General features: G+C 38.7%; 2 protein-coding genes across 3 annotated transcripts in view; both read right to left on the bottom strand.

Annotated features, from left to right (window-relative positions):
• Positions 1–14,778, bottom strand: part of VGLL4 (vestigial like family member 4) — a 138,863-nt gene extending 124,085 nt beyond the window's left edge. Inside the window, 1 exon segment of the mRNA XM_065553118.1 lies at positions 14,703–14,778. Coding sequence (XP_065409190.1) covers positions 14,703–14,766 — 64 coding nt within the window. The 5' untranslated portion in view covers positions 14,767–14,778.
• The window catches only part of TAMM41 (TAM41 mitochondrial translocator assembly and maintenance homolog), a 166,539-nt gene that overhangs the window by 88,343 nt on the left and 56,869 nt on the right, over positions 1–21,327 (bottom strand). For both annotated transcript variants that reach the window (XR_010589435.1, XR_010589433.1), the window contains one exon: positions 14,703–14,779. The gene's annotated coding sequence lies outside the window, so the exon portion shown is untranslated. The remainder of the gene's footprint in view (positions 1–14,702; positions 14,780–21,327) is intronic.

The following is a 21,327-nucleotide window of genomic DNA, read 5'->3' as shown; positions in this document are numbered from 1 at the left end:
GTCCACTACCAATGAGTTTGGCGCCGGATGGGTAAAAAGGAATTCAGAGCCCTTTGAAGGAATGAAGTACTTCCTGTCCGCTTGTTTACAGGTAGGTAGGCTAGTGGCTGGATTCTGCCAGATGGATTTAGCGGGTTCTAAAAGGGCTATGTTGATTGGTAATGCCACTCTAGAGGAAGAAGAGGGCTGCAAAATGTCTGTTAGTTCATGCCGTTGTTCAGTGACTTCCTCTAAGTTAATTTTCAAGTCACCTGCAGCTCTTTTAAAGAGGTCTTGGAATTTGGCATAGTCATCCGACGGGGTTGGAGGAAGGGGAAGTAAGGCTTCCTCAAGCGTTACGTCGGACTCTGCTGGAATAGGAGCAGGACTCAGTTGCTCCTGGGGGTGTGACGTTGCTGCCTGGTATCTTATGTCACTGGCAGGTCCGTCACGAGGCAGTGCTAAACCGCTGTTGCGCCTGGTCGAAGTGCCGTAGTGCATGTGTTCTCGGGGGTACGATGCCCATGGTGCCCAACCTTGCCATGGTGGTGGGTAGGGCATAGGTGGTGCCATCCAAGGGTTCACTCCCCACGGGGCAGGATACTGAGAACAGGCTGAGGTAGTTTTTTTGTAACCCCTGTTGATCTGGGTCTGGGAGTCTTGATAAGGAGAAACAACTGCCTGTGGATCAGTTTCCTCCTCACTGGAGGAAGGTTGTTCTGATCCTGAATCCAGCATTGGAGAAAAACAGGCATTTATCAGGAGAGACTGCAGAATAGGTGAGACCAATAGATCTGCTGTCTGAGTGAATCAAAAAGGTGAGGCTCCTGCATGAGGTGAAAGCTGCAGAGGAGGAAGTTGCCCTGAGGGAACATTCCTCTGAGCAGGGGTTTTTCCTTTGATCTCCCTGTCAGCCTGTGCCGCGGTTGCCGGTGCCGTGGTAGGTGCCGGGGGGACAACATCAGCCCACACAGGATCAGGCAAGGCTGGAAATGTCGGCACCGTGTTCGTGTCAGTGCCGAACGGTGCCATAAACGAGGCAGGCAACTGAAAGCCTGAAGCCTCGGCACCGGAGCTTCGCGCCACCGCCGCAGCCTGAGGCGGCTTTCGTGCGGTGCCTGAGGAGCCTGGCTCTTCAAAAGTGCCGAGGCGAGGAAACACAGGCAGGGAAACTGTTCACCTGCCTGAGGCACTTTTGTGCCTCACCAACTTCTTTGTTGGAGAGGGCTGCCCCTTTTTTGTAGCTTTCTTCAGTTTTTTTGAAGCAGGGGGGCTGTGGCGGGCAGTAGAGCTGGAGTCGGCTCCTGGGTCTGAAACTGACCCGATAGACTTCTGCAGGAGGAGCAGTTTCAGTTTAAGCTCCCTGTCCTTTCGTGCCCTGGAACTGAGTTTGGTACAGTGGGCACATTTTTGGGGAATGTGTGTTTCCCCCAGGCATTTTATACAATGAGAGTGGCCATCAGAGAGTGGAATAGCGTCCTTACACGTAACGCAGTGCTTAAAGCCTGTGGAGCCAGGCATGGTAGAAGCGGCTGCGGCTAAGAGAAAAAAAAATTTTTTTTTTAAACAGATAAAAGAACTAATGAGCTACACTAACAAGAACTGACAACAAACTAACTACTAGAACAAGTAATAGTAACAAAGTGAGGGATTTCCTAACGAGTCTGCTGAGCTCCGTCTCAGGCCAGGGACGGTAGAGAAGGAACTGAGGAGATTGGCCACGCATGCGCACTATTATCCTAGACTCACTGCGGGGGGGCAGCCTCTGCGCATGTGTGGCCAGTACGAGTACTGCTACGAAAAGTCTCCGAGTGAAGGCGCAGGGACGCACCAACACCTAGAGTGGAGCACCCACAGGGACATCTCTCGAAGAAGAACCTTAGTTAATCTGCTGAAGGACCCTGGAAATGGGAATCATAGTGAAAACATTTATAGAATGCAGGGTGAATTTCTTTGTTAATCTGATTTCTCTGTCCACTTCTATCAACCTAGGCAAGAGTTCATCAGCAGTATTCCACAAAACAAATACAGACTGAGATATTGGTACAGAACCACAGGCCAATAGGACCAGGCTTTCAACAGCAATATTTGCAGAAGCTGCCACACAAACTGTACAGTGGTAAGTGAAAGTAGGTAATGAAGCCTGGGTGACTGCTGAGTGCATCCACTGTTCATGATGCAGACTGCTCCAGTAGAATGGGCTTTCATGGATACAGGAATGTGAAATTGTCATACCAAATGGGACACAGACCCCTGAGAGATGGTAACAACTTTTTAGCACCAGCAAACAAGACAGATTGTCAGACTTCTTATTCTTTGGGGTCAAAGGTAATTTTTTTTAGCAGTTGTTTCCAGGGTGGATAAAAATCAATAATTAAAAAAAAAAATGGATTTTTTTGATACAATGCTTTTTGAGGGAAAAAACCTCTCCAAATAGTTTTAATTAAGATACATTATAGCTCAAAGATCTCTCATCATGGAATAGGAATTATAAATTCTAATTCTATAGTATGAGACAAGATATTCATGTAATGTTTAAGAAAAGTTGTGTAAATGAGTTCCAATAGTTCATGGATTAGGGACCCAATCCTTATGGGGTTCCAGGGGCTTCTCTATAGATTATTTAGGTTAATCTTTCTATCTGCCCAATAGGACTCAGTGCTCAGTCTAGAACAGGGATCTCAAACTCAAATGACCACGAGGGCCACATGAGAACTAGTACATTGGCCCGAGGGCCGCATCACTGACCACACCCAAATGCCCCTGGTCCCGGCCCCACTCCACCCCTTCCATGAGGCCCTGCCCCTACCCCGCCTCTTCCCAGCCCCCATTCCAACCCCTTCCCCAAAGTCCCCACCCCAACTCCGCCCCCTCCCTGCCCCTATTCCAACCCCTTTCCCAAATCCCCGCCCCTGTCCCACGACTTCTCCACCTCCTTTCCTGAGCACGTGGCTCCCTGCTCCTCCCACCTCCCTCCTGGAAAGCGCTAAGCGCCACCAAACAGCTGTTTGGCGGTGGGAAGCACCTAGAGGTAGGCAGAGAAGCGGGGATGCGGCGCGCTGGGGGGGAGGGATGGGGGGCGGCAGGTGAGGGGAGCTTGGCAACCACAGGAAACAACTCCACGGGTCACGTGTTTGAGACCCCTGGTCTGGAATATACCATCAGAGACGCTTAGTTTTGCAGTTCTCAAACTGTGGATCCATCTCTCCAGAGAGAACATGCTTGTTAACAGCAAAAATGTTTTAAAATAAACAAATAAATAATATATAGAGGTGAGAAATAACAGACCTCAATCCTGTTGTCCCTCTGCAAATTTGTGTACAGAGTCAATCCCTTCCCTCTCTTTAAAAATGCAAAGTTTCAAAAAGTTCAATGAACAGAAGTTTGTTGGAGGCGGAATAGATTTGGACAAGGAGAAGAAGTCTGGACATAAGTGAGAGAAGGAAGGGACAGGCAGTAGAAACAAAAGTGAAACTGTTTGAGCGGCATATTCCAGATGTCTTGAGGTCTTTCTGAGTGTAGCCTTCATTGATTTCAGATCTACCATATCATTCTCTCACTAGAAGGGAAAATCTATAATGGCAGCAGGCCGTAAAAGAGACCCAGTTTGGGAATAAGAACCACTCAAGAAACATATGTTTGCTGATGATGTTTTAAAGAAAGTCACACCAGTGAACTGGTGGAAGTCACTTAAACTCTTGGATTCAGAGACTGTTGAAGTGATACTCTCATTTTTAACAGCAGTAGCTTCTTCTGCTGGTGTAAAAAGAATATTTTCTTCCTTTGGACTAATTCATTCCAAATTGAGAAATGGTTTGGGACCTGAAAAAGCAGGGAGCTTGTTTTTCTTTTCCAGATTATGAACAAACAGGAAAATGAAGGTGAAGACGACTGAGTTAGTTGCAGAAACCAATATTTTAAGTTTCTCATGTTGACCTGGCTGACACAGTTGATTTAATTTTTTTTTAAATATTTCTTTTAACTATTTTAGTTAAAAACAATTTTAACAAAAACAAACCTGATTTTAAAAAACTTGAATGCTTAACTAAATTCAAAAATTCATATGCTTATTTTGTTAAAATATTATAAGTTTGCCGTTGAAGAAAAAAAATCCAGAATACATAACGTTGTTGTTTTAGTTAAATAAAACAATTTAAATGTCTGTCTCGTGATGTTCTCCTCCTAACACAGCATGGCAAGAAAATCCTCCAAATATTAATGATTAACCTGTTGAATTGGAGAGAAGTTCACCTCCCAATGATTTCATAAATATCTGCTTCAATTACCTTTGGTAAATGAAATAACCAAACAATCATTCATTTTCTGATATAGCTGTAAAACTCATCTGAAAAGTTTTCAAAATAAATCTCTTAAAAATGTATAGCGTGTACCTTCTAAAAATGAAACCTACATCTATCTCTGAGTTATGAAAAATATGTATTAAGATTCTACCAACCAACAATAATGCACTTTTATGTAGAAATCCATGATTAATTAGTCTTCCTGACTAATGATTTAAATAATTAAATCACTAACCCCATATCAAATCCACCCTGGTTGTTTCACAGGCAGGAGTGTGTACAAGTTTATCCTTCTCATTCTTTCAAGAAGGCAAAATGGAAAGAGAGAGACTACTTGGTTCATAAAGACTGGAAGAAAATGTGACTCTGGTTTAATCAGCACCTTATAATGATGGAATGTGAAGGTCCCCTGCGTGACTGAGCTTGTAGCTCTCTGGATGAAAAGATGGCAACTAAACAATATAGTTTTAAGTAAGGCATTTCTTGGATGGTTCTCTCACAGGCTCAGGAGGAACATCCTAATGATGTTTACTACTTGACTCAGCTCACAGAGGCACAAAGAAAAGGCAGAATCTCTAGTTTTGAATGTCCTGAAGGAACTGGGGCTACCCTACCACCATGACAGAGGTGAACACTGTCCTTCCAACAAATCCAACTTTATCCCTCACAATCACCATGGCTGTGGCATCCCAGCACCGCAAGCTGCCCTGAAAACAGACATAAGTCAGAGGTTTAAAACTGGCCGTGGAAGTAGACTGCTCACATGATATTACCACTTTGTGAAGTAGAGTGATCTATTGGATAGGGCCCTGGACTGGGAGGCAGAAGACTGTAGGTACTACTTCCAGCTCTGCCACTAACTTGCTGTGTGACATTGGCCAAGTCACTTCACCTCCCCTACTATCCTATCTCCATCTTGTCTATTTAGACTGCAATCTCTCCTTGCTGTACAGCACTAAACACAATGGGTCCTGATATCAGCTGAGGCCTCTAGCCTCAAATAAATCATAATCATTCATACTGGAGGGACAATGCCCAAACAAAATGCACAAAGACTGTGGTGCGTTGAAAGTTACTGCTTTTTAAAAGAGCATTATTAGCTGCAGGAGATGAGGGATTTAGCATGAGGCAAATATTCAAGTGTAAATGCTATCAACAAGAAAAACCCCTGCACATTTAATAAAGAAACGTATACTAGAGCACCTATTTGCATAAACAACTCCAAGTTTTCTCTTTAATTGAAGAACTATATAGAACAATAAAACCAGATAAGCACATTTTATGAGACAGAAAACTGAAGTAACCTTTTTCAGCTATAAAGTATGTCTGCAATTCTTTCCATTTATTTCCTTATTGCAAGTTTTGCTACTTTGTTCATGTATTTGCAAAATAAAAATTACAGATAGCAAGTTACAAATTCTTATTCTGTGGGAAATTTTACTAATCCCATATCAAATAATACAGTGAGGTGGAGCACTTGTCCTCCTTAATTCACACATGTATAACTCCCACTGATGCTACTGGGAGTTGCGTAAGCGTGTCAAGGAGAGAATAAACACAAACTCTGTAACAAAATTCTATTTTATTCCTTCACTGTAATATTATACTACTCATTTTCCTTAAGCATATGTGCGCTTTTTTTATTTATTTATTTTTTTATATATAAAGGAAAAGATCATCTTAAAAGTAACCTTGAGGGATCTTTTTTGAACTAGTTTAACTTACTTAGTTAAATCTAACCCCTATTGTGGACACTTTTAAAATCAGCTTCACTCAAGTCACTTGCAAACCAAGAGCTTGCCCGCACGGCACTGGTAAAGAGCCCTAGAGGGGCGTGTTTTTTAAAGTATTCTAACATGTTGCGCTATAACTGCAATGGGTACATTCCAAAAAAGTACCCAACGCAGTTCACATACAATTAGGTTAATGCGAACTAGGTACCTTTTAGGGAGCATCTGCTCAGCACATTAGTGCACACCTCTCTGGAGTGCTTTTCCATGCTGTATAGACAAGCCCCAAAACACTGAGCATATTTAAAACACTCTTAAACCGATTTAAGAGTGTGTCCACACTATGGCATTGCACCAATTTAACTAAAGTGTTTTCCAAGCCATTTTATTTAAATCAGTCCAGCACTGTACATGGACCAGCTCTTAGACTCACTAATATTTCAGTTTTAGCAAAATAGATAAAATGAAAAAAGCAAATGACTAAAAATTTTCTATGAATAATTAAAAGATAATTGCTTTCCAACACAATTTAGTCAGGTTAATGTGTGGTTCTACTACTAAAAAGAAGTGATCTGAGAAAAAAAATGTGATGGAAAAAGTACAGGATGCTGTCTAAATGTTTCATTGTTATACTGAAAATCAAACAGGTGACTTGGAATGTCCAGCCAGTGAAATCGTTTTGTGAAGCTGCCTGCCTGCAAGTTCTTCCTTATTATAAACTACAGCAATTTCACTCCGATAATTCCATAAACATTACACTTCAAAATGAAAAGTTAGCAAAGGAGCAATAACTACCAGGTTCAAGGTTGTTTTTTTTTGTTTGGTTAGTTTTTTTTTTTTTTTTTTTTTTTTTTAAAACAGGTTCATTTGCATAACCAGTACTACTGAGTCATTTTATTGCACGGAACCTAATTTGCAAAATCAGTTACAACATAGTAATAAAACACAATTATATTTGATAATGTTTCTACTACAATAACGACAAAAAGATTGCAAGCGAACATGCATACACAGCTATTTCAATAAGCCTCATCTCTGAAACACTCAAAAATAGAAAAGCTCACTCTGTTGCAATTATTGTTGAAATTCTTACACAGCCTACTTCCAGCACTGAACAGCTGCTCAAAAGCAACACCGACTTTCAGCGTCCTTTTTCCCTCGCCTTTGGCAACCACAGTGATTAGCGACAAGACTGCAAGGTGATTGGTTGGTAATGACATCATCTTATTGTTTTCTTTCAAGTGGAATAAAGGACTTGGAGTACAGATAAGTCAACAATGAATTCAGTAGGAGATGCATCTCTGTGCCCTCTGCCTTAATTATTATGGCTTCTAGAAGAGAATTTCTGTTTATGGTATAAACGCCTATTTTATTTAGCTACTGTCATCCCCCTCCCCCAATCCACTGTAAAAGAGGTCTATATACCACTGTGCTTACGTCACAGTGGTAATATTTGCAAATACAATTACCGTGGTCATTTATCCCTCCACAATTCATCATTTTCATGACTCAGGTATATTTGTTTAATAAATATGCTTTGATAGCAAGAAGCGTTTTGCATGTCAGAATGATTTAAACTAGTAGCTGTTAAAGTAACTGGCACCATATGATGTCAAAAAGGGTTGACACTTAAAAGTACTGCAAACAAAGTACAGTGCAAACACATCACTATAAAGTTCAACTTTATTGACATAGGTGCAACTGCAAAAGAGTCAGTCAGATTTCTTTAAGGACACTAACAACAATCCTGGGAAACCTAAACAACTACATGCAATAGTTCTTTTAAACTATTTTACTAGTTCAATATAGGCCCCAATTCTCATTACACTAAATCCCCTTTACATCACTCTAGCGGTTTAAAGAGGTTTTAAAGTGGGTGTACAGTGGTATTAAAGGGCCTCACTATAAATAAGAATCAGGTCTATAGTGCACTGATAACTTTCCTGCTCATCCTTCCTTGTGTTGCATCTTAGATTGTAACTGATGGACCAAATGCTAACGAAAGGTTAGGAAATAAAAACCATTTTTAACATGGTTAAACTTCCCATGGAGCTGAATTTCCGTACTAAGCAAAAACATGTTCTTGGCTTATTGTAAATCACCCAAAATGTCATTAAATAAAATCTTTTCCCTGTGGCGGGGGGGGGGGGGGGGGGGAGACGCGGGGGAAGGATTTAAATGCATGAACCTTCCTGCAGAATGGTTATTACACAGCAGTCAGAGCCAAACAGAGCTCATTTTGTACTGACACACTCTACCACACCAGGTCCCCAAAAAGAATTGAACAGCTGTAGCAATTACTTTCCCTTGCAGATATGAAGATCAGTATCCTCACAAAACTCATTTCTTGTAAAGTATTTTTCCACTACAGCAAACAAGTAAAGTGAGTTGCACACATCTGGAAAAACAGTATTTTAATATTTGTTTCATCTGGCCATTAAGGAGAGCTGTGGGAAGCTGTATGAAGATCTATTTCTCCTTGGTAAAAGCATCAAGCTAGTTGAAATGTTGATTTGTAATTTTAAATGTGCCAGAGGCCTCAGAACCTGTATATGGTTCTTAAATGAAAAAGAAATAAAAATGATGATAGACAGATATAGATGGGATGGGAAAGCTCCAATAATTTGACCTTGATTATGCCTGAAGTAGAGGCATAAAAAGTCAAAGCTATTTTTGCTTTAAAAAAATTACTATGCATTACACACATGCATGTATATATTTCTCTCTGCAAAAACAAATAGTTAGAGGAGAAAGTAAGAAAAAGGTCAGAGGAATTTTAATTGCCTATAGTGGAAAACTGCTCTGAAGGCAAGCAATTTTGCATGAGTCTAGTTAAGAGGAATAGTGTCTTTAATTCCTCAGACAATTTTATTTGCCCCATTTGGCATACCAGGTGTGTGGTCAGTCAGCTGTTTTCCAGGATTATACAACAAACTGATTAGATAAGAGTACCTGATTGATATGCAGTAAAATTACTTTTATGAACAGGTTTATTTCTTCACTGGCATGTAATGAACAGCTATTTGATAATTGTTATTGCCACTTCTATATAATATTATAGGGCTATATTTCATTTATTCTCCATTTGTAAGCAAAATTAAATCTTGAGGATAAAAGCCAGTATTTGTCAGTTACACACAATTCTATTCCAGCACTAAAGCAAAACTAAAGAATCAATTTCTGGCAAGAACATGTTTCAGGAGAGATAACACATTTGGAATCCCTGTTCAAAATTGGGAAATGGGAAACTAAATGTGATGTAGTTCATTTGTCAACGACACAAAACAAAAATGAAAAAAGGAACCTATTAGACTCTACACCAATGAACCAGCAGTAAAGTAGCCGTGAGCTAGTAGATACATTGTAAAAAATAATTTTAACAAACAAAAATGCAGTGATTTAGTCAGCCTATGAATAACTAGAAACCTTGATTTAAGACTGTCAAGGCTGCTTCCCCACTTTGAACTTTAGGGTACAAATGTGGGGGCCTGCATGAAGACTTCTAAGCTTAACTACCAGCTTAGATCTGGTCCGCTGCCACCATTCCCAAAGCTAATTCCCTTCCCTGGGAAGCCTTGAGAAACCTTTCACCAATTCCCTGGTGAATACAGATCCAACTCCCTTGGATCTAAAAACAAGGAAAAATCAATCAGGTTCTTAAAAAGAAGGCTTTTAATTAAAGAAAAAAGGTAAAAATCATCTCTGTAAAATCAGTATGGAAAATAACTTTACAAGGTAATCAAACTTAAAGCGCTCAGAGGACCCCCCTCTAGTCTCAGGTTCAAAGTACAGCAAACAGAGATAAACACTCTAGTAAAAGGTACATTTACAAGTTGAGAAAACAAAGTAAAACTAAGATGCCTGGCTTTTTACTTAAAAGTTTGAAATATGAGAGACTTGTTTAGAAAGATGGGGAGAACCTGGATTGATGTCTGGTCCCTCTCAGTCCCAAGAGCGAACGAACTCCCAAACAAAGAGCACAAACAAAAGCCTCCCCCCCCCCAAGATTTGAAAGTATCTTGCCCCCTTATTGGTCCTTTGGGTCAGATGCCAGCCAGGTTACCTGAGCTTCTTAACCCTTTACAGGGAAAAGGATTTTGGAGTGTCTGGCCAGGAGGGATTTTATAGTACTGTACACAGGAGGGCTGTTACACCCTTCCCTTTATAGTTACGACAAAGACAAAATAAAAAGATTCCATTCAGAGCCAATCTTCACTGTAACAAACACACTACAGATTTTTCATTATGTATAAATATTCACTACAGAGCACTGGTGCAGTGTACGTGTTAACCAACCGCAATATCGTTTATTTTTTTTGGAGCACCAGGAATAAGTTAGGCACTTTACTGACAAGCATGAAGATAAGGGGCCAAATTCAGAGTATGTTCAGTGGTGTAATTTCTCACACTCAGATTAACTTAGACCTAACACCACCCTTTTAGCAATATTTAAGGAAGTCTGAGTAAATTACGGACACAAAAACGAGGTGAACACGTAAGTTAAAGTGGATCGTTAGAACTACTTACGCCATCCTACTAAAAGTTTTTTCTTGGTACACTCTCCTCCTTTGGTCCCTTGACATGCAAGTTACACCCACTAAGACTTCCTTTCACACAGTGGGTCAAATTCAGAGGTGATGCAAATGATATGTTGTAAAAGGGGTGTAAAACTCAATACTTCTCATTGATACCCTAAGAGAACGTAAATTAGTGCAAGGAACACTGAAGAAGCCAAAGTGTAAGTAACGTCACTTTAGACTTCTTACCTAGACCCAGCCCAAGATTCCGGCCCCACAGAGTTTAAAATCCAAACCACAGCATCTGCTTAAGTAGGTGTTGAACCAACATAGATATAACTAAAACATCAAGGAATTCACATTATTAAAAGAGTTCATACAACAGCATCCAATGCAAACTGCGTTAAAGCTTCTGCACTTTCTACAAGTGTGCAAGTTACTTCAGAAGATCAACCAACTAACTCAAAAACATTGTTGAGATAATTTTCTCAAGACTATTGCTCCTGTTTAATACTCCACTAGTAGGCAAGAACTACTGCCTAATTTCTTTGATGTACCTGATGTTTTTGAAAGTTACACTGTTTAAGTATTTTTTGGCAAGGACAAATGGTATTGGCCCAAGAAGGCATCCCAATAAGATGGGGTGGATTAAAAAAAGTTTTATCTTTGTAATGTAAGGAAATGAAGAATCAAGATAAATTAATATTATATACTAAGACCCAACAATTTGTTAAACTATATAGTTTCACATCCTAAGACAAAGCCATTAGACCAAACTTCTGTGATACTGAGTTTGCGTGATCTTGACCATTTGTGAACACCCCAAATCCCCAAGCCTTCTGAGCTGCATATTGGCAGTGATTTTATTTTCAATTGTAATTATTTTAATGACCTGATTAGAATTGGTAAAGCTTTGTTTCAGTTAACAGAGAGAACCAGCCTTCACTTTTCAAAAGAAAAATATGCGGATTAATGCAATAAAAATACAATTAAAAGACAGAAAAAGAAAAGTTTTATTCATCTCACAAATTGATGTCATAATGAGGGCTCTGAGCATTCTGTGATTTGGCAGCAGGACTTGTTATAGACCGCCAGCTACACACAAAAGCAATTTAAAATCTAGAACATCAGATTCTCTTGTCAGCATCTGCTTAGGCTGGTGTCTGTGGTCAGCATTAGGAGCAATGGTCAGATGCTGACCAGTCTCACATTGTACAGTAAAACCTCAGAGTTACGAACACCAGAGTTACGAATTGACTACACACCTCATTTTAAACTGGAAGTATGCAATCAGGAAGCAGCAAAGACCGAAGGGAAAAAAAATAAAAAGCAAATTCAGTACAGTATTGTTAAACAAACTACTAAATAAATAAATAAAGGGAAAGCAGCATTTTTCTTCTGCCTAGTAAAGTTTCAAAGCTGTATTAAGTCAATGTTCAGTTATAAATTCTTGAAAGAACCACCATAATGATTTGTTCAGACTCATGAACATTTCAGAATTATGAACAACCTCCATTCCCTTAGTGTTTGTAACTCTGAGGTTCTACTGTAATACCACCACATGCTCTACTAAAAACAAAGTTACTAAACCAGTGGGGAGAACAATCTGTTCTACACAGTGCGGCTACTACTTGGCATATTCAACATTCCCTTCTAAACCCAGTCATGCTACCCTTTATGATTCTATTTTTAATCTTCCCTGTGTGAATGGCAACACAGCCACCTACGATTAGCAACTGACATCCTTTATGGTGTTAACATCAGGTACCCATGTTAAAGAAGCCGTCAAAAGAAAATCAAGTGCTTATGGCTAAATAATGCAGCCTATATTTGTGTGTGTGATGTCAATATACTTTATGACAACCCCTTTAGTGAATCCACATCACAAAACAAACCCAAGTCATCAACTACAGAGGCTCATGTGTGTGGATTCTTCATTTCTGGAAACATTCTAATGGGTCACAGTATGATCCTTCGACATTAGATACATAGGCACAAAGGTCAAAATTAGGTTCTCTTGGAATTCTGCAACTGACTTCACATTTTGAAGACACAGAATTATGAGAGTTAACATGTTATCAGCAAAGCAGAGTTCACTGAAAATTATTTTACCTTTTGTGAAGAAACTAGCTTAAAGGATTGCAGAGTTTCAGGAGCCATGATCAGAATTTATCATTAACAGACACAAAAAGTACATTGCTTCAGTAACAACGTAGCTTTTATAGTAAAAATCCATATTTCAAATTTGAGAGTCTTTGAATTAGCTATTTCTGTACATGTGTTCCATTGCTTATTTCATAAATAATATAATTAATTAAATGAGGATGAGGTCAGGATTATAAAAACACCTATACTGCTAAGAAGAGGTTTCATACGTCCAAACTAAGTTTCTGGACCAGATCCTTATCTTCAAGGGAGTTACACTGCTAATTTAAGACAGCTGAAGGTATTGTCCAATGTGTACAGAATAGGGTTAAATATTCCTCTATAGAACATTGAAGTCCATTTCTGTAGAAACACGGCTGAATTTATGGAATGTCAAAATATGACTGTCAAGGGACAAGATGAAGGCTACGAAATATTAGTGAGGCACAATTTACATGTGTATATTTTAAAACATGTTATATTCTATGAAAACAAACGAGAAAGTTAGGGGAGACATTTATGTGCTATTTTTTCTTTCATGTATTTCCATCTCTCTCTCATCCCCTATTTGGGAGCCAAATCATTTTTGATGCAAGTTGCCAGTTTTGTGTTCTTCACACATATGAAAAATTGCTTTAGACTGTTAATTATTTTGCTTTTGTTTACTTGCATCCTAATGCATATTAAAACATACTTTTTTAATAGTTATATCAAGCTCACTTTGCTTGAAAGTGGAATACTTTCTGGAAACATATTAAAAAAAAAAAAACCACAAAAATCATCATTTAATGGTTACCTAAGTCTAAATACACATACTGCACCTCCTTTGCGTTCTTGGTCTACTTTTCTGTTTTCATTGCTAGGCAAAAGATTTTTTTACATTTATTTTACAAACAGTAAGTATGAAGTTTTCTAGACCACGAGTTCTTAACCTGAGGGTCACGTACACCATCTCTTTCTATGGTAGGGTGTACTGAATTTTTTTTCCCCCCAGTTGTAACACAGGATGATGATATGGAAAAGATGCAAAGCACTGACCTTGACAAATGATCAATCACACTAAACAATGTCAGTTGTGCTGTCATCTTTTCTAACAAACAAGTTTTACGAAAAACCCATATGTACCTAGCAGAATCTCAAATGCACCCCTATGTCAAGCATCCAATTGATAATGGGTCCCTACTTCAGGTAGCATGATCTTCAGAGAAGAAACCACTTATTTATACTTAACCTACAACACAAAATTCCAAATTAAATGCATTTAAACCTGCAGTCAAATCAATGTATTGTGGAATAGGTCACTGTACACGTTTTATAGCTCTCCCAAGCTTAACAGAGATAATCTCTCTGCTTTTTGTCAACCACTATCATGTGCTTGTATTTTGAAGTGCTTTTAAGAAGAGTCAATTTGATATAAAAGGTAAATTGCAGAGGGGATAAAACATGTTATTTCACTACATTACAAAAAAGGCTTTTGACTTTTATCTTAAAGCAGTAAGCAGTGAATATTGGCAGATATCAAGTATAATAGTGATAAGTGGTTTTTAAACACTGAAAAGGAAGTTTTGTGGCCCATCTTCATTGGCTGAGTACCTGTGCGCTTCTTAGGGGATGGACCTAATATACATCAGAGATAAAAGAGTCCTTAGTTTGTCAAGGACTCCATGTCAATTTCCTACCCAAGAGCAGAAAGAGGTACATGCTCCTCTGAATCCTTGAGCACATACCAAAAATCAGGAATGTTTGGTTTCTTGGACACCAGATGTTAAAAATGCATTGTTCGGTTTTTCCTTGTAGGATACTACGAAGGCGCTCATGAAGAGTGCCTAAGGGATTTCGGAGCACAAGTCCCATTTGTACACTTAAATTCCAGTGGCACTTTTGAAATTTTCCCTCTATAAACCTTAAATACAGCAAACTAAGAAAGACTAATTAATCCAACACCTAAACTGAGATCCAGTATGTAAAAGCAAATTGACTGCACCAAAATAATGGCAGAGATGAAGCACAGAATTAAATTTTAGACTTACGTTTCTCATCATCAGCATGTACTAGAGATGCTGCTCTTGACAAAACATCCAATGGAGTCTCCATTCCTGGCAGGATCCTGTAATATAAAAGAGCCAGGTTTTCTAACAGTTTCATAAAATTATGTTTATAAAAGGTGAGAAGTTGCTTTGTCATTAGATAACAAATCTGTAACTCCCTATCATATAAACAACAAACACCACCATATAAACTACTGTAAGACAGGGAAAAGGAAACATCGCTTTCAGAAACATTATAGCATCACATATAGAATAAATAAGGCTGGCTTCAATTATATATTAACAACAGGGAACAGCCACCATTTTATTAAGCTGAACACAATCATGAGGACACATGCCTTTTACTTCAAGATGCCTCTGCTCAGGGAATCTTAGTTCCATCCCTGTGAGGTAGGCAACTATAATTATCTTCATTTTACAGATGGAGAATTTGAGGTACAGAAAAGTTAAGTGACTTACTTGCCCAATAGCAAACCAAGTCTGTGGCAGAACTGAAATAGACCCAAGGTCTCCTGAATCCCATTCCTGTACTTTACCCACAAGATCATCCTTCCACGCATCAAGTCCAGATCTGACTGCATTTCAGTACTAGGGGAAGTGATATGCACATCTATGCTTTGGGTGAAACTTGACAATGATCCTGTCTGTCTCTCCCTCCCCCTTTCTCTCACCACTCTTTCCCAAACCCTCTCTTCTTTTATCCTTTTTCCTGTGATCTTTTAAAAGTCATACAACCAAACAAGCAACCTAGTATCTAAACAGTCCGTCATCTTGCCAGTTGGGCATTTATGCAAGTGTCAGGTTCTGCAGAAGAGCGAAATACTTTATGACTGAAAAAAAAAAATCAAAAAGGAACTGGAGAACAGAACCAAGGAAGTCAAATGTTTGCTGCCCTCTGAACACTTCAAAATTAAGTTCACACTGGATTGCTTTTTGTGGCCCTTGTGATTTTTCTTCCTCCCATCCCAGTCAACCACAACATAAAAACATTAAAAGATGCAATTTGTTTGAAGAGGGGGAAAAAGGTAATAGGTCCAATCATTTACAGAAGTTTCACATCAGTGTGACTCCATTGACATCAACAGAATTAGACCCCTAATTCACACTTGTTCAAGTGAAAGAGGAACACATCCAAAGATGGGAAGCCACCAAGACATTTTTATTCTATCAAAGATATATTTTTTAAAAATGTCATCTACCAATTAATACTGAGAATATGCACAGTTGTATAATCAGATCTGAATTTTTGTATTTCCCTCTTTGGCGGTTACTTTCATAAATATACACTGATATAAATCTTCAGAGCACAAGCCAACATTTAGTGTATGGGGATTAGGAAAGAAACTTTCCTTAACTGCCTTCGGCAGAGTTTCTTGCACCTGGATAGATGGCCCTCTGGTCTGACCCGGTATGGCAATTCTTATATTCCTTTAAAAGGTAAGATTGAAAATTCTCAGATTTTATCTGCAAATTCCTTGTGGAAGGGACCTATGTACTTTATAGGTACTCTGATGTACCTGCCTAGCACAACTGTGAGCACTGTAAAATAATATTTCTAGATACACACAAATTAATACAGTCCATCCAACAGAACTACTATGAAAAAAAACTTAACGTTTCACTTTTAACTCAATATTAGAAATGTCTTCAAAACTAAAAAACATATAAATAAAACACAGAGGTATGAAAGAGAAGACTAACATGATTAAGACGGTTATCAATTAAAAGAGTTCATTTACAAGCCAGCTGTAGATAACAGCTCCGTTTTTAATAAGAGGGCAGGCAGCAGTGCTAAGTAAACAAAAGGAGAGTAAAAAGTCCAGGCTGTTAACAATTCCTATTGATTTTTCAGAAAGCAGAATGTGATCCCATTACAAGAATCCTTTTATTTTAAAATATCATTTACAATCCTGATCAAAGCAGGGTGGTGGCAGCAAGCGAAATCTCAGACACATGTATACAGGCTTAACAACAAACATATGTTTGGGGAGTAGTTTTCCCTGACTTTACTAATAAATCTCTCTGCTCTCCCACTCCCTGCCTAAATAATGTCAAAGACTATAAAAACTAACCTAAAGTTTTTAAAGCATTAAGGGAAGGAGTGGGAAGGAAAACGCTTTCTGTTGTAAATATTTACTTTTTAAAGCCTCTAGTATGTATTTTCAATGGAAGAGTCAGAGTCCAGTCCTGCCCCCGGTTGATTTCACAGGAAGAAGGAAAATATCTGAAAACAACTAAGTACACTGGTTTAAAATGAAGAAATGGATTCTCATCCTCTAGAACAGAGGTTCTCAAACTGTGATCTGTGGACCACCAGTGGTCCATGAGTTCCATTCAGGTGGTCCACGGATAATTCCCTCCAAGGTGCGCGCCTGGGTGGCCACACACGAGAGAATGAAGGGCCACCCACCTAATTAGTGGAGTCGCACAGGCGTGACTCCACTAATTAGGTGCCTGGATCCTGGAGAAGACACACATATAAGGTGAGGTGGTGGCCTTGGGGGAAATAGGGGATAGATGGGAGGGGGCAGCGGGGTGAGAAGAGAGGGTGGGGGGAATTTGGGACGTGCAGGACTGCAGCAGCCAGAGAATGAGGCGACTTTCTCCAGCTCCAGAGCTGTGGCTGCCAGGGAGAGGCGGCCCTCCTTCCCAGCCCCAGCTCCGGGGCTGCTGCAGTCAAGGAGAGAGGGAGAGACCTTGCTCCTTCCCAGCCCCAGCATGAGGGCTGCCATGGCAGGGGATAGAGGGCACATCCATCGCATTAGAAAGGCAAGACTACTGGTATTAAAATATGAGTTGTGTGCTTTTATTTGTAGAACAAAAGAACGTTAATTATAATTAGGGTTTTTTTTATATAGACTTTTATCCAAAGCACATTACAATAGTTAGCTAATGGTACAAACAACATTTGGAAAGATCATTAAGTGGTCCGCCAAGACCCACAGCAATTTTCAAGTGGTCCACGAAAAAAAAGTTTGAGAACCACTGCAGTCTAGAATCATGTGCAAACAAAACATGAAAAGAATAAAATTTTGCCTAAGTCCATTAAAAAAAAAAACAGCTGACTTCTTAAATTTGAATAAGAAAACCTAGCAGGGAACAATTACTTATCAATTTTTAGTTCTGGAAAATTTATCTTCAGTAGAACTTTCCCTGTATCATAGCATAGACCTTCCCACCTCCACCACACTTCTCTAGTGTCACAACTTTCATCTCTCCTCTCTATCCCTATGACTCCATGGGGCCCATCTTTTTCTTACCTCTTTATTCTCATTAGATTACAAAAAGTGCCACTTCATCTGCCTCCTGGCATGTTGTTTATGGGCCTGAGCACCCAATACCGTCCTCACCTCCCCCCTCCCCCCGCAACACAGTCAAAAATCATATTGACAAAATTATAGAATTATAATTGCCAATGAATATACTATGTGGCTGTATAAAAGTGATGGTTAAAAGCCTCTAAATACAAATCTTGGTGCTAAATTTGAAGGAAAAAACCCTGAATCCTCTATTAAGCCTTTAGCAAAAAAAAGTGTTCATTTTTCTCTCTCGTTTTGATAGTGCAGGGGATATTATGAATAATTTGATATTGAAAGTACAGTTTGCTTTTAATTTTTCAGTAACTTTCAAGACATTGGCATTGCAGATGCTCATCCCCTTTCTGGAACACACTTTTAGTAAGGTAATTAACTGGAGAAACAAGTCCAAATTGAGGGAAGGTAACAGAAACCTGGTATTGATTCTGTTCAGAATATTAGATATTTTAAAAACATACAGCTATCAGCAAAACTGGGCTAGCCACAACGTTTAGTCCATTACTATCTTGCATATCTCTCAAAGTTTATTTCATATGTGAGACCTACAGAAGTGATAAAAATAAATAAAATCAGAGATGCATTTTGCAAAAGTTAATATTATACTATGCAGAATGTTATGTCCACTAGAAAAGGAGAATTTCTTTAATGGGATACTGTTAGTATTGAGATCTGCAGACTTTCAACAAATGTGTCTGGATTGTCCACATAAATTTTAGAAACTTACTTGAAAATTACCTATGTAAAGCCATACATTTACAGAGTATTTTATAAAAAGAGCAAGCCATGCTTCTTGTCCCAAACAGCTCACAGTCTAAAGACAGACAAGACAAGACGACATGGTCCAATTGTTCAGGGAAGGAAAACAGTAGAGATTACTGATAAGAACAAGAAAGGTATTGAAAGGAATCCTTCCAACTAGTACCTTTCATTCCACATGTAGTCAAAGATTAGAAGTTTGAAAGCTCAGGGTGCAGCAGCACCCCCTGGCTTGAAGTGGTTTCCTTCATATATAATGTTTGGTTCTATAGCTCTCAGCACCCCCACTATAAAAACTGTTCCAGCACCACTGCCTTATTATGAAATTTACAGCTAAAATGTTCTTACTATTTTTGCAGTTTTGGTGAAAGATCCAAAACGCAGTAAGGTTTAAAGGGACACAATCACCTTGATAATAACATTTCTGTCTGAATTTTATCCTTTGTGTCTACTACTGTTCTAAGTAACACCTAAGATTATTGTAACAAATAGATTAGAACATAAATAGATATTTTACCCCCCCCCCCCAACCCTCAGCTAGTTTACTCATTACATTTTGGCAGTGCTTTGTACATAGTTAATTTCTCTCTTTCTCCTCTGTCAGTCTGTGTCTCTCAATCACACAACAAAAAGGGGGAAAAAAACTTTGATAGATTAAAAAAAGTGTGATTGTAAAACTATAAAAATTAGCAGGGCGACTAAGGACCATATGTAAAGCTATTTCCAATTTTTTATATAAATCAGCTAGACTTCATGACGATGACCCACAGACACATCACAATTAAACCTCGCAGTTTAAACTTCACATTCCTCAGTTTTATAATTTGTACTCATCCGTATGGCACTCACTGGTAAATAATCTGATGACTAAACTACCATGGCTGTTAAATGTAAAAGATAAAGTGTCTGAGGGGTCACAGGATTCCAAATTCTTCATAATGAAGGAGCTGTGGAATTCAGTAGGCAGATTCTGAGACTTTTTCAAGGCTACATATCATCAGTTAGGGCCTGGTTCTCATTCAGTTCCCACCGTAACCTGAATTACTACCATCTTTTTGGATGAATACATGCTTAAAAGAATTTTAGTAGCCTATGTGAAATGAGCTGGTGATCTCTCCAGAGCCTAATGTAGTGGATGACAATGAGATGTCACTTTTACTGAGAGTTTGTTCTGAGAAACCAAAAAGCAAATGGGCATGGAAATGTGAATACTACCCTCTTTCCTCCCAGAGCTGGTCCCCCCAAGTCAAGGTTGAGACATGTTGCCACCTTCCTACATTCAGTGGGAAACATTTTTTTAAATGTTGTTTTCTCTCAATGTCAGCTGGATCAATCCATTTTCAGCACTCAATCACACTTTTCTGGAAGTGGAAGATACAACTAAGTATGCTTTTCCTATGATTTTTTTCATAAAGGCAGTAAATTTGGTTTTAGAAATGTTCAGCAATAAATTAGGCATCCACGTGAATCATACATGGATGCTTCGGATTCCGTAGCAAATCACTCTCAATTTAAATATTTAATAAAACTGAATGGCTGATTTTAGGCCAATAATTTCCCATTTTCCTTGCATTGTTTTTTTCCACTACAACATTTATCATCTCTCACCCTCTTCCAACACTAATCAATGCCATGATAGATTAAACGATTACTACAGCACATAAACAATTAAAAGACAAAGTTAAACAAGACAGAATTGTTGATACTTTGATCAATCTAATGAATCCACCAGAGAGATCAATTTCTGGGAGTAAACAGTGGCTCCTTGTAAATCATCTTGGTGGGTAAATATCATGTAAAATATTAGGATCAAGTATGTTTTTTTTTACAATGTACATTACCATTTCTGGTGTTTGAACAAAATAAATATGCAGATAACATTTTGATAAGGGGTGTTCCAGATTACAGACTAGACCTTCTAACCTGGTATTCATGTGGTCACTGGATAGATACCCAAGACCCTCTTGGTTCTTTGCAAGTTAAATAATATAAAATCAGAAGATGAGACATGTAAATGTTAATAACTAACATTTGTAATGCTTGTGCTAGACTAGAAATGCCCTAATGGTGCAATTCATCAGTTACACAATCCCTTGTCTTTAAGCTTCTCAATTTGTCTTGCATCATTTTCTTCTTCTGATGTGCATATTCCCCCTTTAATAAGGTAACCTTTTTTAAAAGGAAACTATTAAGAACTATGTTTGAAGTATAAGCCAAGAAAAACAATGTAATTCAAAGTAAAGCTGAATTCTTATAGTGCCCTATTTTTGCAAGATATTGCAGCTCACTTTCTGTAACATAATGCACTGATCTGACCCTTGCAATATATAGGACAATAAGGTGAATTTAAAAACCCTTTCTTGGTAGGGAACTTTCAACTTTATCCGAAAGCAATCTACTTAGCCTTCCCATTTTTTCCAAATGTATTTTATTTGCTATTTATCAAAGGTATGCATGTTTAAAGAAGAACATCCTCCCACCTCAGGGCCCTGCTTTTCTTATTTGATCCTACAACACAGTTTGAAAGGTCTGAT

Source organism: Chrysemys picta, chromosome 7, assembly GCF_011386835.1.
Source record: "Chrysemys picta bellii isolate R12L10 chromosome 7, ASM1138683v2, whole genome shotgun sequence".
In the NCBI taxonomy this organism is placed as follows: Eukaryota; Metazoa; Chordata; order Testudines; family Emydidae; genus Chrysemys; species Chrysemys picta.
This window is presented reverse-complemented; position numbering and strand designations above follow the sequence as displayed.